The sequence below is a fragment of the Terrapene carolina genome, unplaced genomic scaffold (assembly GCF_002925995.2).
Source record: "Terrapene carolina triunguis isolate 2854851 unplaced genomic scaffold, T_m_triunguis-2.0 Scaffold66, whole genome shotgun sequence".
NCBI classification, from domain to species: domain Eukaryota; kingdom Metazoa; phylum Chordata; order Testudines; family Emydidae; genus Terrapene; species Terrapene triunguis.
In genome coordinates, this window is record NW_020664417.1 from 85,461,399 (window position 1) to 85,477,411 (window position 16,013).

At 45.3% G+C, this 16,013-nt stretch overlaps 1 protein-coding gene across 1 annotated transcript in view; it reads right to left on the reverse strand.

The window, feature by feature from the left end:
* Nucleotides 1-4,507: 4,507 nt before the first annotated feature.
* CFAP99 (cilia and flagella associated protein 99) overlaps nt 4,508-16,013 on the reverse strand; it is an 85,284-nt gene continuing 73,778 nt past the window's right edge. The window contains exons 14-15 of the mRNA XM_026648137.1: nt 11,074-11,254; nt 4,508-4,663 (exon numbers count right to left, since the gene is read on the reverse strand). Of these exons, the coding sequence (XP_026503922.1) occupies nt 4,508-4,663; nt 11,074-11,254 (337 nt within the window). The remainder of the gene's footprint in view (nt 4,664-11,073; nt 11,255-16,013) is intronic.

A 16,013-nucleotide genomic window follows, 5' to 3' on the forward strand; every position in this document is an offset into this window, starting at 1 on the left:
TGCATCCGGGATGCATTTTCCCCTTCAAGTATAAAGGCTTCAGTTTCTCATGCAGGAAATGAAAGATCTATCTACGAATAAGAACTAGCTCCAGAAAGTGAGAAACAGAGACATGTGGATCTGTTTCACAGCTATTCTTACAAAGACTATGCCTTTTTAAAAAAAATAAATAAATAACCCACTTACAACAATGGATCAGTTTAAAGAAAAAAAAAACACCCCCAAAAATGTCCTGCAAACTAAAATTAGCTCTGGATATATGGGATGAGAGAACCCAGGTCCTTAATTAATCCATATCATTCTAGGATTTTTTTAAAAATATTTTTTTCCAGATACATCTTTGGTATAGTGCTATCCAAAAGGTTTTACATTCAACTCTAGTATGAACTGGTAAATTTTAAATCAGTAGGGGGGAAAAAGAAAAATAAACAGACTAAATTCTTCTTTGGTCTAACTCCATTGACTTCTATGGCATTACATGAGAGGGGAGAAGGCAAAGCCTGAGGCCTGAGCAGCAATGGAAGGCTACTGACCTCTAGCTGAAAAATGTTATCCGCTAACAGCAGAAGGCTGTGAAAGCTGACAGTCCATTCTATTCCTGTTACTAATTTTAATAAGATAGCTCAGTATGGCCCATTTCAGACTTACTGTATTCTAAATATTCAAACATAAGTTTTGCATTCTGCAATACTCTGCCATCATCTCAGGCATTGGCACCCTAACATCAGGCTTGTCTGGTTATGTGGACTCTCTCCTCAGACCCTACGCTACCAGCACTCCCAGCTATCTTCGAGACACCACTGATTTCCTGAGGAAACTACAATCCATTGGTGATCTTCCAGAAAACACCATCCTGGCCACTATGGACGTAGAAGCCCTCTACACCAATATTCCACACAAAGATGGACTACAAGCTATCAGGAACAGTATCCCCGATAATGTCACAGCTAACCTGGTGGCTGAACTTTGTGACTTTGTCCTCACCCACAACTATTTCACATTTGGGGACAATATATACCTTCAAGTCAGCGGCACTGCTATGGGTACCCGCATGGCCCCACAGTATGCCAACATTTTTATGGCTGACTTAGAACAACGCTTCCTTAGCTCTCGTCCCCTAACGCCCCTACTCTACTTGCACTACATTGATGACATCTTCATCATCTGGACCCATGGAAAAGAAGCCCTTGAGGAATTCCACCATGATTTCAATAATTTCCATCCCACCATCAACCTCAGCCTAGATCAATCCACACAAGCAGTCTATTTCCTGGACACTACTGTGCTAATAAGCGATGGTCACATAAATACCACCCTATACCGGAAACCTACTGACCGCTACACTTACCTACATGCCTCCAGCTTCCATCCAGGACACACCACACGATCCATTGTCTACAGCCAAGCTCTAAGATATAACCGCATTTGCTCCAATCCCTCAGACAGAGACAAGCACCTACAAGATCTCTATCAAGCATTCTTAAAACTACAATACCCACCTGCTGAAGTGAAAAAACAGATTGACAGAGCCAGACGAGTACCCAGAAGTCACCTCCTACAAGACAGGCCCAACAAAGAAAATAACAGAACACCACTAGCTGTCACCTTCAGCCCCCAACTAAAACCTTTCCAGTGCATCATCAAAGATCTACAACCTATCCTGAAAGATGATCCCTCACTCTCACAGATCTTGGGAGACAGACCTGTCCTCGCTTACAGACAACCCCCCAACCTAAAGCAAATACTCACCAGCAACCACACATCACTGAACAAAAACACTGACCCAGGAACCTATCCTTGTAACAAAGCCCGATGCCAACTATGTCCACATATCTATTCAAGTGACATCATCATAGGACCTAATCACATCAGCCATACCATCAGGGGCTCGTTCACCTGCACATCTACCAATGTGATATATGCCATCATGTGCCAGCAATGCCCCTCTGCCATGTACATTGGCCAAACCGGACAGTCGCTACGCAAAAGAATTAATGGACACAAATCTGACATCAGGAATCATAATACTCAAAAACCAGTGGGAGAACACTTTAACCTGTCTGGTCATTCAATGGCAGACCTGTGGGTGGCTATCTTACAACAGAAAAACTTCAAAAACAGACTCCAACGAGAGACTGCTGAGCTGGAATTAATATGCAAATTAGACACAATCAATTTAGGATTAAATAAGGACTGGGAATGGCTGAGCCATTACAAACATTGAATCTATCTCCCCTTTTAAGTATTCTCACACTTCTTATCAAACTGTCTGTACTGGGCTAGCTTGATTATCACTTCAAAAGTTTTTTTTCACTTACTTAATTGGCCTCTCAGAGTTGGTAAGACAACTCCCACCTGTTCATGCTCTCTGTATGTGTGTACATATATCTCCTCAATATATGTTCCATTCTATGCATCCGAAGAAGTGGGCTGTAACCCACGAAAGCTTATGCTCTAATAAATTTGTTAGTCTCTAAGGTGCCACAAGTACTCCTGTTCTTTTTGCGGATACAGACTAACACGGCTGCTACTCTGAAACCTATCAGAACAGCATCTCAAGGAAGTGAGCCACAGTGTGATGTGCCTGTGGCAACATCCATAAAGCGTTCCTGATCAGCTCTCTGTCTTTAACTTTCTTTCACTCTCAAAATGCTAGGTACAGCTGCATGGTTAAGGGGTGCTATTCAACTCCATAACATCCCAGGGTTCTGACTATTAGCATTACTATTTGTATTATGGTAGCACTGAGAGGTCCAAGTCAAGACTGGGTGCTGGACAAACACAAAGGAAAATATAGTCCCTGCCCCAAAGAGCTTGTCAGCATAGGCTATTGCTCAACCAGGGCCGGCTCCAGCATTTCTGCCGCCCCAAGCAAAAAATAAATTTAAAAAAAAGAACCGCAATGGCCCGCGGAATTAAAAAAAAAAAAAAAAAAGCCGCGATTGGTGGCTGCAGTTCAGCGGCAGGTCCTTCGCTCCTAGAGGGAGTGAGGGACCTGCCGCCCCCGAATTGCCGCAGGTGCCGCCCCTCTCCCTTGGCCGCCCCAAGCACCTGCTTGTTAAGCTGGTGCCTGGAGCCGGCCCTGTGCTCAACCTCTTACAGGCCTCATTTTCACAGTTCTCTCTCTCACTGATCACACTATCCAGCTCTTTCTCTCTCAGCATTGCCGCTCCCACTCTTTTCTCCCTGAATTGTTCCTACTGAACTTCTGCCTCAATGTTACACTGGCTTCCTGATACCCTTTAACCCCATTGGCTCAATAGAACTCTTCAAATCATCTGCAGTATACCCAGAGATGGCAACATTTTTTATTAATGAAAAATACAGCACATTTCGTAAGTATTGCAGATATTGGAAAAGATTTTCACAGCTAGATGGCAACAAAAGAATTCCTTAACCCATTAGATTTCCTTTGGTAAAAGGAAAGAATTGTAATGCAATATGAGCATTAAGAGCAGCTCCCTGTATTTAATGTCAGATACAATCTCATTCAATTTCAATATTTGCAATGGCAATAATTAAATATCTTGTAAGTGGCATAAATTTCAGATAGAAATACATTACATATTCTTACTGCTGCACAGATTTTAATTGAGATTTACATCCCCTCTGGCATTATGCCTACATAGCCTTATGACTTGAAGGTTCATTTATGGAAATAGCATAGAAATGATCATAGATGTCAAATTAATTCTAGGTGACTAACAGAGTTTTGATTGCTTCTGAAAACTGCTCTCTAAAGAGAATAAGGAATGTTACTTCCTCTTATCATCACTTTGAGATGAAGGGAATTTGCTTCTTGAGCAACTTCACTTGAGTGGGACTAGTATGTGCTTAAAGTCAGGCCCATGCTTAAGTACCATACTGAATTGGGGCCTAAATCATTATAATCATCTCAGTTTTACAAGGGAGGCAGAGAGCCTGTCTGCACTTGGAAATTTCCTGTATTGGACCCTGGGACGCAAACCTGGTTTTCTCCCTAGCTCCTCCACAACCAGTGTTGAAACTGGTTGACCTACTGGTATGGGCAGGTAATCACATTCTGTACTTATTGTAAGATCATTGATCCCTATTCTAAACTGTGGTTGATCACATCCTGTGAAAAGCTAAATGCAGAAGTAAAAATTCTGTTTGTTTCACATATTTTTACTTTTTATTTCAGAAAATGAACACAGCAAACAACTGGCATAGCATATAACAATGGCAGGGTATACACTGAAAGTCCTCTCTACAACATTCTTACCTGTTAGTTTGTTACCACAAACACATTTCAAAGTAAATATTTAATCCATTACATGTTTTAATTCTAAATGGAAAAATGTCTCAACACAGATTTAAAATACAAGTTACCAAATTCTGTTTCAGTTATGCCAACCATAATTTGACTCTGCAGCCTACACATATGAGAAAGAGGGCTAAATTCAACCCTGGCATTAGCAGTCACAGTAGGAAGTGCTCCCATCTCCACTGGGTCTGGATTTTGTCCAGAGTCATTTCATTTTACCTATTATCTCAATATACAAGAAGTGGCTCCAATTCTTGCAGCCTGATATGCAGTCATTTTCTGAGCTGTTTCTCTGGACATTAAGCCATTCTGAAGCATCTTGGACTGTTGTTCCCGACTCTCTTCCAACTCTTTCCAGTGGGGCTCTTGCAGAGAGTTCTGCAGAAATGAAAGACAGATGATCATAGTACAAACATGAGTGACTAATCAGATTATGGAATGAATTTTCAGACAATCTGGATGGCTGGCAGACAAATATTCCATTTGATACCATCATTGGGGCAAGCACAGCAACTTCATAATGGCCGTGATGAATAGAAACAAACTGAGGCTGGGTGCACAATTTGTTTAGTCTAGAAGGGGTTCTCACAAGAAATCTTTTGGTGGCCTTAGAGTGCGGCCACCAGCTCTTGATGGTGGCTGCTCTGACAATTTTTCCTAAAATACTTACTTAACTTTAGGAAAGACAAATAAATATGCACATATCCATGTCCAAATCATTGTAATTTATTTATGTAGCATTTTTTTCAAACTCAAAAGTAACGTACAGTTGTCTCTATTCTTTACTGGACCTAAACAGAATAGAAACAAAATAAGCTGCTTTGCATGTTCTTCTTTTTTTTGTTGTTGTTTCCTTTGTTTTCTTGTCTCCTTTCTGAGTTTAATTTTTTCTTTTTTGACTTGCTAGCTAGTAAGTCTGCTCCTGTGAAAACTGATATTTGTAGGTTTGGTAATATCGCTTTTCACCGCAGACTTACTCAGCCCGGGCAAGCTGGGGGACAAATTAAGCTCTGAATGGAGAGGTGGGTAGGGAGGCAGCAGGGGCTGGGAGCAATGGAGGGCTGGGGAAGGGCAGCAGGGGTCATGGGTGATGCGGGGAGGGGTGAGCACGGGGCTGGAACCCAAAGCCCTGCGGCTGGGGGATGGAGCCTGAAGCCCTGCGGCTGAAGCCCGAAACCCCATTGCCGGAGCCTGCTGCCCAATGCCCCAGGGCTGAAGCCTGAGCCCCACTTAGGGTGACCAGATGTCCCAATTTTATAGGGACAGTCCTGATTTTTGGGTCTTTTTCTTATATAGGCTCCTATTACCCACCACCCCCTGTCCTGATTTTTCACATTTGCTGTCTGGTCACCCAAGCCCCATTTCCCCTTCCCTTGGAAAGGGGGGAACTCACACTGGCTGCCTGCTACTCTGGTTTTTGTGGCTCCAGAGGGGGCCAGGGCCCAACTCCTACTGGTGGCTCCGGGGAAGGGGTGAATGCTTTGCCGCCCCCCCTCCAATCACTGCCCAGGAGGCTGTGGCCACAAAAAAAAACCCTGGTGGCCACATGCGGCGACGGTGTCCACATTTGAGAAACGCTGACTAGATTGAGCACAGTACAAAATCTTAGGCCAAGACAAAACCAAACTACATTTGGATTGTTATTCTCCATTTTCTCTTTCTTATGTTATCTCCCTCTCAGAAGTTTATCCTGGTAGTCCTATTTCAACACTCAGATGCATACATATATCTCCTATATCAAACTTTACAGGTGTTCTGATTCAACAGTTAGGTTCACAAAGACTGTATTCCAGAAAAGACCCGCATTGACAGACAAAGCAACGTTATCATCTAATTGCCTCCAACAATGCTAGAACAACTTCTCTCTTTTACAACACATTTGTCTTCAGTTTTCTAAACTGTAATATAAATTCTATTTTGTTATTAATTTAACAGTGTTAAAAATGTGTGTGTGGAGCAAATTCTGCACTCATTCACACCTGTACAAACCCACTGAGTTCAAAGGGCGTACATAGGTGTAAGTGAGGCCAAAATTTGGTCCTGGCATTTCAACACCAAGAGGGGAACTTCTACTTTCAGTGTATTCAGGAATAGAGAGGTAAGGCATCAAAAAGGTGGGCAGTACAAGCGGCATGCATGTTGGAGTTATTGCACAGAAAAAGGGCTTACTATCCTGCTAGATACTGGACCATTTTCTGCTCTAAGTTAAACCCATACAACACAATTGGACTAAATGGGTGCTGGGTGTAACTGACAAGAGTTTGCCTTGTTCTCTGAAATAAAATTTGGCCAGGGCTGTGTAGACCCAAGCAGCAATGATGGGGACTAGAGCAAACCTAATATCTTCTGCTGACCTGTGTTTTATTTATACTTTATATTGAATTAAAAAGTGATTTTTAGTGCTATGTGCCTTAGGACTTGAGTGGAAGGAAGAGGAAGAGGACTAACATCTTGTGATATTTAAAGTGTAAAGTTAAACAAAAGAGTAGAACTTCACAACAGTTATGGAACTCTTAGGCTTCAAATGATAGCTGCATTTACAGTCATATTCTACATTTATACTGTCAAGGATCCTATCTATAGGTTTATAATTCTTTTTTATTTCAAAATGTGTCTTATTCTTTGTAGTGATTTGAATATCTTTATTACACTGCAGTTTTCCTTTGAGGCCTCTAATTATTGCATCTGCCCTTCTGTAAGGCCTCTATTATGGAAAGCACCCCTATTTAGGGCCCACTTAAATACTCTCCTGAATAAGGCCCCAAATACTTTTCTTTGCTGAAATGGGATGGACTTAAGTATGTGCTTAAAGTTAAGCACATGCTTAAATGTTTTACTGGATTTGTCCCTTAAATGGAGATTCTGAAGCTGCAGTGAGCAATCCTGTGAAAGGCTTATATCGGTGGTTCTCAAACTGTGGGTCGGGACCCCAAAGTGGGTTGGGACCCCATTTTAATGGGGGTCACCAGGGCTGGTGTTAGACTTGCTGGGGTGTGGAGCCAAAGCCAAAGCCTGAGCCCCATTGCCCGGGGCCGAAGCCAAAGCCCGAACCCCACTGCCCAGGGTTGTGTAGTAATTTTTGTTGTCAGAAGTGGGTCAAGGTGCAATGAAGCTTGAGGACCCCTGGTTTACATGATTGTACTATTTATATCTGAAAAATACAGCTTTCCCCTAGGCTGTGAATTCAGTTCTGCCAAGTCTCCTAACAAAATAGGCTATAGTTATTATTTCAATAGATTAGTCCATTTATCTCTAATCTTCCTATCACAAGTTCACGGCAACTGCACCTGTATTTCCCCTTTGTGGTCCCTTAAGGGTACCCCTGTAGGTTCCCGACTCCCCAGCCATCACCTCTGTTGGGTAGACGCTCACATCTCTATCCCTGTGAACCAAGATTTTTCCAGGCTGTACAGTTCCCTGTCTACACTAAGGGTATGTCTACACTATGAAATTAGGTCGAATTTATAGAAGCCGGTTTTATAGAAATCGTTTTTATACAGTCGATTGTGTGTGTCCCCACATAAAATGCTCTAAGTGCATTAAGTCGGCGGACCGCATCCACAGTACTGAGGCTAGCGTCGACTTCCGGAGCGTTGCACTGTGGGTAGCTATCCCACAGTTCCCGCAGTCTCCGCCGCCCATTGGAATTCTGGGTTGAGATCCCAATGCCTGATGAGGCAAAAACAGTGTCGCGGGGGATTCTGGGTACATGTTGTTAGCCCCCCCTTCCCCCTCCCCGTGAGAGCAAGAGCAGACAATCGTTTCGCGCCTTTTTTCCTGGGTTACCTGTGCAGATGACATACCACGGCAAGCATGGAGCCCGCTCAGCTCAGCTCACCGTCACCATATGTCATCTAGGTGCCGGCAGATGTGGTACTGCATTGCTACACAGCAGCAGCTAATTGCCTTTTGGCAGTAGACGGTGCAGTATGACTGGTAGCCGTCATCGGCTATTTGGGTGCCGGCAGACGTGAGACTGCATTGCTATACAGCAGCAGCTCCTTGCCTTTTGGCAGTAGATGGTGTATTATGATTGGTATCCATCGTCATCGTACTCCTCAGTGAGTTCGGTCAGAGGCGCCTGGGCAGACATGTTTTGTCTCCTGGAGACTCAGTCCTGCCGGCAGTCCTATTGCACCGTCTTGACGATGATGGCTAGCAATCATAATGCAGCATCTTTTGGCAAGCACCCAGAAGATGCCGATGGCTATCAGTCATGCTGCACTGTCTGCTGCCAGCTAAGATGTAAAAGATAGATGGACCAGATTTGTTCTGTATTCATTTGCTTCCCCCTCCCTCCGTGAAATCAATGGCCTGCTAAACCCAGGGTTTTGAGTTCAATCTTTGGCTGGTCCATTCTGTGTGACAGTTGTTTGTGTTTCTCCCTGATGCACAGCCACCTTTGTTGATTTTAATTCCCTGTAAGCCATGTCATCACTCGCCCCTCCCTCCCTCCGTCAGACAATAGTTTCGCGCCTTTTTTCAGCCCAGACGCCATAGCACTGGGATCATGGAGCCCACTCAGATCACCGCGGCAATTATGAGCACTATGAACACCACGCGCATTGTCCTGGAGTATATGCAGAGCCAGAACATGCCAAAGCAAAACCAGGCGAGGAGGCGATTGCAGCGCGGCGACGAGATTGATGAAGAAATTGACATGGACATAGACCTCTCACAAAGTACGGGCCCCAGCAATGTGCAAATCATGGTGTTAATGGGGCAGGTTCATGCCGTGGAACGCCGATTCTGGGCCCGGAAAACAAGCACAGACTGGTGGGACCGCATCGTGTTGCAGGTGTGGGACAATTCCCAGTGGCTGCAAAACTTTCGCATGCGTAAGGGCACTTTCATGGAACTTTGTGAGTTGCTTTCCCCTGCTCTGAAGCGCCAGAATACCAGGATAAGAGCAGCCTTCACAGTTGAGAAGCGAGTGGCGATAGCCCTGTGGAAGCTTGCAACGCCAGACAGCTACCGGTCAGTCGGGAATCAATTTGCAGTGGGCAAATCTACTGTGGGGGCTGCTGTGATCCAAGTAGCCAACGCAATCAAAGACCTGCTGGTATCAAGGGTAGTGACTCAGGGAAACGTGCAGGTCATAGTGGATGGCTTTGCTGCAATGGGATTCCCTAACTGTGGTGGGGCGATAGACGGAACCCATATCCCTATCTTGTCACTGGAGCACCAAGCCAGCGAGTACATAAACCAAAAAGAGTACTTTTCAATGCTGCTGCAAGCCCTGGTGGATCACAAGGGACATTTCACTAACATCAACGTGGGATGGCCGGGAAAGGTACATGATGCTCGCGTCTTCAGGAACTCTGGTCTGTTTCAAAAGCTGGAGGAAGGGACTTTCTTCGCGGACCAGAAAATAACCGTTGGGGATGTTGAAATGCCTATCGTTATCCTTGGGAACCCAGCCTACCCCTTAATGCCATGGCTCATGAAGCCGTACACAGGCAGTCTGGACAGTAGTCAGGACCTGTTCAACTATAGGCTGAGCAAGTGCAGAATGGTGGTAGAATGTGCATTTAGACGTTTAAAAGCGCGCTGGTGCAGTTTACTGACTCGGATAGACTTCAGCGAAACCAATATCCCCATTGTTATTGCTGCTTGCTGTGCGCTCCACAATATCTGTGAGAGTAAGGGGGAGACATTTATGGCGGGGTGGGAGGTTGAGGCAAATCGCCTGGCCGCCGATTACACGCAGCCAGACACCAGGGTGGTTAGAAGAGTACAGCAGGGCACGGTGTGCATCAGAGAAGCTTTGAAAACCAGTTTTGTGACTGGCCAGGCTACGGAGTGAAACTTCTGTTTGTTTCTCCTTGATGAACCACCCCCCCGGTTCACTCTACTTCCCTGTAAGCTAACCACTCTCCCCTCCCCACTTTGAGCACCGCTTGCAGAGGCAATAAAGTCATTGTTACTTCACATTCATGGATTCTTTATTAATTCATCACACAAATAGGATAACTGCCAAGGTAGCCCGGGAGGGGTGGGGGAGGAGGGAAGGACAAGGACAGACTGCACTTTAAAACTTTAAAACTTTAACACTTATTGAAGGCCAGCCTTCTGATGCTTGGGCAATCCTCTTCTTGGGTGTCTGGGTGAGGAGGCTGCGGAACTTGGGGAGGAGGGCTGTTGGTTACACAGGGGATGTAGCGGTGGTTTCTGCTCCTGCTGCCTTTCCTGCAGCTCAACCATATGCTGGAGCATATCAGTTTGATGCTCCAGCAGCCGGAGCATCGACTCTTGCCTTCTGTCAGCAATCTGACGCCACCTATCCTCTTCAGCCTGCCACTTGCTCTCTTCAGCCCGCGATTCAGCCTGCCACCTCTCCTCTCATTCATATTGTGCTTTTCTGCACTCTGACATTGTCTGCCTCCACGCATTCTGCTGTGCTCTGTCAGCGTGGGAGGACATCTGGAGCTCCGAGAACATATCATCCCGAGTCTGCCGTTTTCTCCTTCTAATCTTCACTAGCCTCCACTAGACTTTGTTCCTAAAGTCCATTCTTGTCTGGCACATTGTTCAAAATAGTCCTTTGTAACCCCAAGTCTCACATCCGTTACATCTCTCCCCTTGAGAGGTTACATACAATTCTGGCCCACAATAAGAAATAAACCATTCATTTAATACAATGGACCCCAAAAATACTTAACTTAATTCAATAAGGTCTCCCAAGAATATTGCAAGAAATTGCCATATCTGTCACACTTCCATTGTGCTAACTGAAACTTAAAAAAAAATTCCATCATGACTATTTATTGTAATACTTATTTACTTACTTCATATGACTCCCAAGATCTCCCTGGCCCTGCACCATCTTTCTGGGGTGTAATCTTTAAGATTTCAGCTTGCTTTTTACGCTCCATAGTTTTCTCTGTAATCTTTTTCTGTAGATCTAAAACACGTTCATTTTTCACAGGTCCTTCAGTTAACTGGGACTTTATTTTCTTCTCTTCCTGCCTGCAAGGTCAAAAATAAAGAAAAAAGGGGAAAAAATAGATGGACAAGATCTACAAAATAAATCCAATCCAGATTATTTAGAATCAAAATAAATTACTTTGCAAATCATGAGTTAATGCACCAGCCTTTTACCTCTGGTGATCAGTTAGATTCAAATCAGGTTACATTATATGAGGAAATGAATGTGGTGTTCTCAGCTTGATTCCTGTTGTTCACATAATACCACTAACCAGTATGGAACAATTCAGCATAATCTGAAGTCCCTTCTCAATGGATGCAAAATATAATATGTCCATATTGCAGCTGGGGTGTGTGAATGGCAGCTTGTGTAGATGTACCCATGCTAGCTGTACTGTAGCTAGCTTGCTAAAAATAGAAGTGAGGACACCATAGTACAGTCTTCAGTACATGGTACATACTTACGTGTACAGCCAGTACTGAAGCCTGAGCCACAGAGTCCTCACTTCTATTTTTAGTGCACTAGCTAGAGTATGGCTAGTGTGGATACATCTACCCAAGCTTCCATTCACAACCTCACTGTAATGTAGATGCACCTAGGGCAATGGTCCCAAACTTTTTACCTCACCCCCACTTACTCCTTTTCACGGTCCATCCCTGGCCTGCTGGAGCCGAGGTTGGGAGTATGGCTGCGGCTCTGAGGGGGACATGGACAGGGGTAAGAGGTCCAAGGCTGGGGCAATAGCTTGGGGCAGGGCTGGGAGCAGAGCCTTGTCCGGGGGCCAAGGCTGGGAGTCGGTTCCTAGGTTGGATATTAGGAAAAACTTTTTCACTAGGAGGATGGTGAAGCACTGGAATGGGTTACCTAGGAAAGTGGTGGAATCTCCTTCCTGAGAGGTTTTTAAGGTCAGGCTTGACAAAGCCCTGGCTGGGATGATTTAGTTGGGGATTGGTCCTGCTTTGAGCAGGGGGTTGGACTAGATGACCTCCTGATATACTGATGATTCTATGATTCATGGGGCTGGGAGCAGAGCCCTGAGCGCAGGGCCAGCAACTGGGGTCTGGGCCAGGAGCAGAGCTGGATGGTGCTCCCTCCCCACCCCCCATGGGGGCTAGCCAAGGCCCCTGTGCCCACCTGCAAACATTCTTCTGTGCCCCCCCTGGGGGGGGCACGCACCACAGTTTGGGGACCTCTGAGCTAGGGTGACCAGATAGCAAGTGTGAAATATCAGGACAGAGAGTGGGGGGTAAAAGGCACCTATAAAAGACAAAGCCCCAAATATCGGCATTGTATGTCTTTATAAAATTGGGACATCTGATCACCCTAGATGTACCCTAATGGTGTAGAAGGGACAATGTAGCAGTAAAGTAACAAACAAGAGAGTGGAAGAAACGCTGGGATACCTACTTTATTTTACACTCTCCTGCTGTTTTTTCCCCCCTGCTACTCCTACTCTGCTACTCCCTTGGAGTGTAAGTTGTATCAGTTTATGCTCACTTAGGGTATGTCTTCACTACCCGCCGTATCGGCGGCTAGCAATCGATTTATCCGTTAAGATGCGATATATCGATCCCCGAACACGCTCACCATCGACTCCGGAACTCCACCAGAGCGAGCGGCGGTAGCGCAGTCGACGGGGGAGCCGCGGCCGGCGATCCCGCGCCGTGTGGACCCCAGGTAATTCCATCCAAGATACTTCGACTTCAGCTACGCTATTCGCATAGCTGAAGTTGCGTAGCTTGGATCGATCCCCCCCCCCAGTGTAGACCAGCCCTTAGGGCTTGTCTATATGAACACGTAGTTCACAGTGAGCAGAAGTGTAAATCTATCTTGCCCTAGCTTGCTGCACACTGAAGCCATGTCTACACTTACTGGTAGATCAGTATTGCTGCGATCAATGCAGCATTGTTGATTTAGCGGCTCTAGTGAAGACCCGCTAAATCAATCTCAGAGCGCTTCTGGTCAACTCTGGTACTCCAGCTCCCTGAGAAGCGTAAGGGAAGTCATCTCCTGTTGACACAACAGTGTAGGCACCACGGTAAGTCGACCTAAGCTATTTCAACGTCAGTTATATTATTCACATAACTGGAGTAGCATAACAGGTCGACTTACCCCAATAGTATACACAAGGCCTTACTGTCCATATGAGCTGCTGCCGGGAACTAAACGTTTCCTGGTGTGCTTTAATCTACTCTTGTTTCAAAACTAAATGTTTATATAGACAAGTCCTTACTTCCTATAACCTCAACTTACTAACACCCCTTGTTGTGTAGGCTACGCCAACTTACATTCATATACCCACTTACTGACATGTAACTTGCACTTCTATTTACATCACCTTTGAATCTGGCTCAGTGACTAGCTTCAGATCACAGTATTAAGATCACATTCTCGACAGTTATACCTTTCAGGTAAAATTCAAACCTAAAGTAAGAGGTTGGAACTCTACTGACGCTAATGGCATCACAACTGCTTATACACCTCTACCCCTTGTGACAAAGTTCCTCCTCTATCTTGGTGGGTCCTGCGCTTATTGGCGGATTTTCTTGCCTCAGAGATTCACCATGTGGGTTGGGGAACAGCCCAGAGACCTTCCCCTCTGGAAGAACCCAAAGTCCAGGTCAATTGGGAGTTTGGGGGGAACCCTGGCCTGCCCTCTACTCCGGGTTCCAGCCCAGGGCCCAGTGGACTGCAGCTGTCTATAGTGCCTCCTGTAACAGCTGCATGACAGCTACAACTCCCTGGGCTACTTCCCCATGGCCTCCTCCAAACACCTTCCTTATTCTCACCACAGGACCTTCCTCCTGGTGTCTGATAACGCTTGTGCTCCTCAGTTCTCCAGCAGCACACCCTCTCACTCTCAGCTCCTTGCGCCTCTTGCTCCCAGCTCCTCACACTCGCACCACAAACTGAAGTGAGTTCCTTTTTAAAACCCAGGTGCCCTGATTAGCCTGCCTTAATTGATTCTAGCAGCTTCTTCTTAATTGGCTCCAGGTGTCCTAATTAGCCGGCCTGCCTTAACTGATTACTCTAGTGCAGCCCCTGCTCTGGTCACTCAGGGAACAGAAAACTACTCATCCAGTGACCAGTATATTTGTCCTCTACCAGACTCCTGTACCCCACTGGTCTGGGTCTGTCAGACCCTATATAACGTGACCCGATATAACACAAATTCGGATATAACGCAGTAAAGCAGCGCTCCGGGGGGGCGGAGCTGCGTGCTCCGGCGGATCAAAGCAAGTTCAATATAACACAGTTTCACCTATAACGCGGTAAGATTTTTTGGCTCCCGAGGACAGCGTTATATCGGGGTAGAGGTGTACCAGGTTTGATCTGGCCCTTTCTCTCAGTTGATAAGGCTAATGGAACTTGTTTGTGATGATCACAGGTACATTTAACTGTTGAACACGGAGTTTTGTAAAAGGATTTATGTGGTACAGTATTTCTCAAATGATTTTCCTGAAAATTTGAACAAAATTGCTATTTACCTGTCTAAGGCAGGATGTGGGTTGGTGCTCTGGTTGGCTAATAGTAATTGTATCTGTGACTCTGAGTGTGGCAGGCCAAATTTCACAAAAGGGCCACACCCGTGGAAATGTTTAATACAATATAAATATATCTCCCCCCCCTCCCCCCGGTTCTTATTCTTCAATCTTTTTAGTGTAACCCAGACTCTTTCAAGGGCTAGGGTCATTGACAAACAAACATAAGGTCTCCTTCTCAGGGGTGCTTTTCCCCCAGGCTCTGAGATCACTATGTCACCACAAAAGGTCTATATCAAATCCCTTAGAGATTCAGACACTCCCCATCTCTTAGAGAGGCTGTTTTTGGCCTTCCTGTTCTCTTCAAGTCTCTTATTATTCGAAGGGCAGGAAGCACCTTGTACAGCCAGTCCCTTTTATAGCAGGCATTCCCGGGGCTCGAGACTACAGGCTCAGCAGTCCTCAAGAACTGAGTGAAAAGAAGCTTTGATCCAACCAATGCTTTGAAGTTGAATCTTGGCCATAAATAAGGGCAGCCATTTAGGTTTGCTTCCCATATGTGTAGCTGCCTTCCTGAGACTCTCCCTGAACTGCCATATTTCTTGCTCTAAAAACTATACCTGGGTTTGGGGTAAGGAATGAAGTAATGACCACACCTTTACCACCAAGATGGCCCAATGCTTGGATGAGATCAGCTTATGAATGAAGAGTAGCTTGCTGAAACTGAATCTGAGCTAAACAGAGGTAACACTGGTGTGCAGAAGAAAGTATTTTTAAGAGCTTGCTGCCATGGTGCATCCTTCTTTGGTTGAAGATTCACATCCATAATTGGTCACTTCAATCTGTAGTCTCTTGGATTCCTTGATGATGCTGAGCTGTTGAATAGCAACAGCTGTGAGTAAAAAAAGACAGGGTCTTTCTGCCATCTCCAGTTGGCTAGAAGACTCTGTCCCATCCTGGTGGATGAAGACCTGGACTGAGTTATTCATACCTTTGTCACCTCTCGGCTGGACTACAGCAACGTGATATAACTGGGCATAAAACCTTCAGCACTTATGAAACACCCACTAGTTCAGAACACTGCAGTGCATTTCCTCAGCAATACAGGCTACCACGAGCACATCACACATGTGTTCCACTCTTTACACTGGCTTCCCCATAGAATGTCTAATCAAGTTCAAGATCTTAGTCCTTATCTTCACAGTGCTCCATGGCTGGGCCAGGATAGCTAAAAGACCGTGTAAAGCTCCAGGACAAAGACTATGGTCAACGACTCTGCCTCTCTGGCACAATGGAACTCTCTACAATAAGAGTAAAG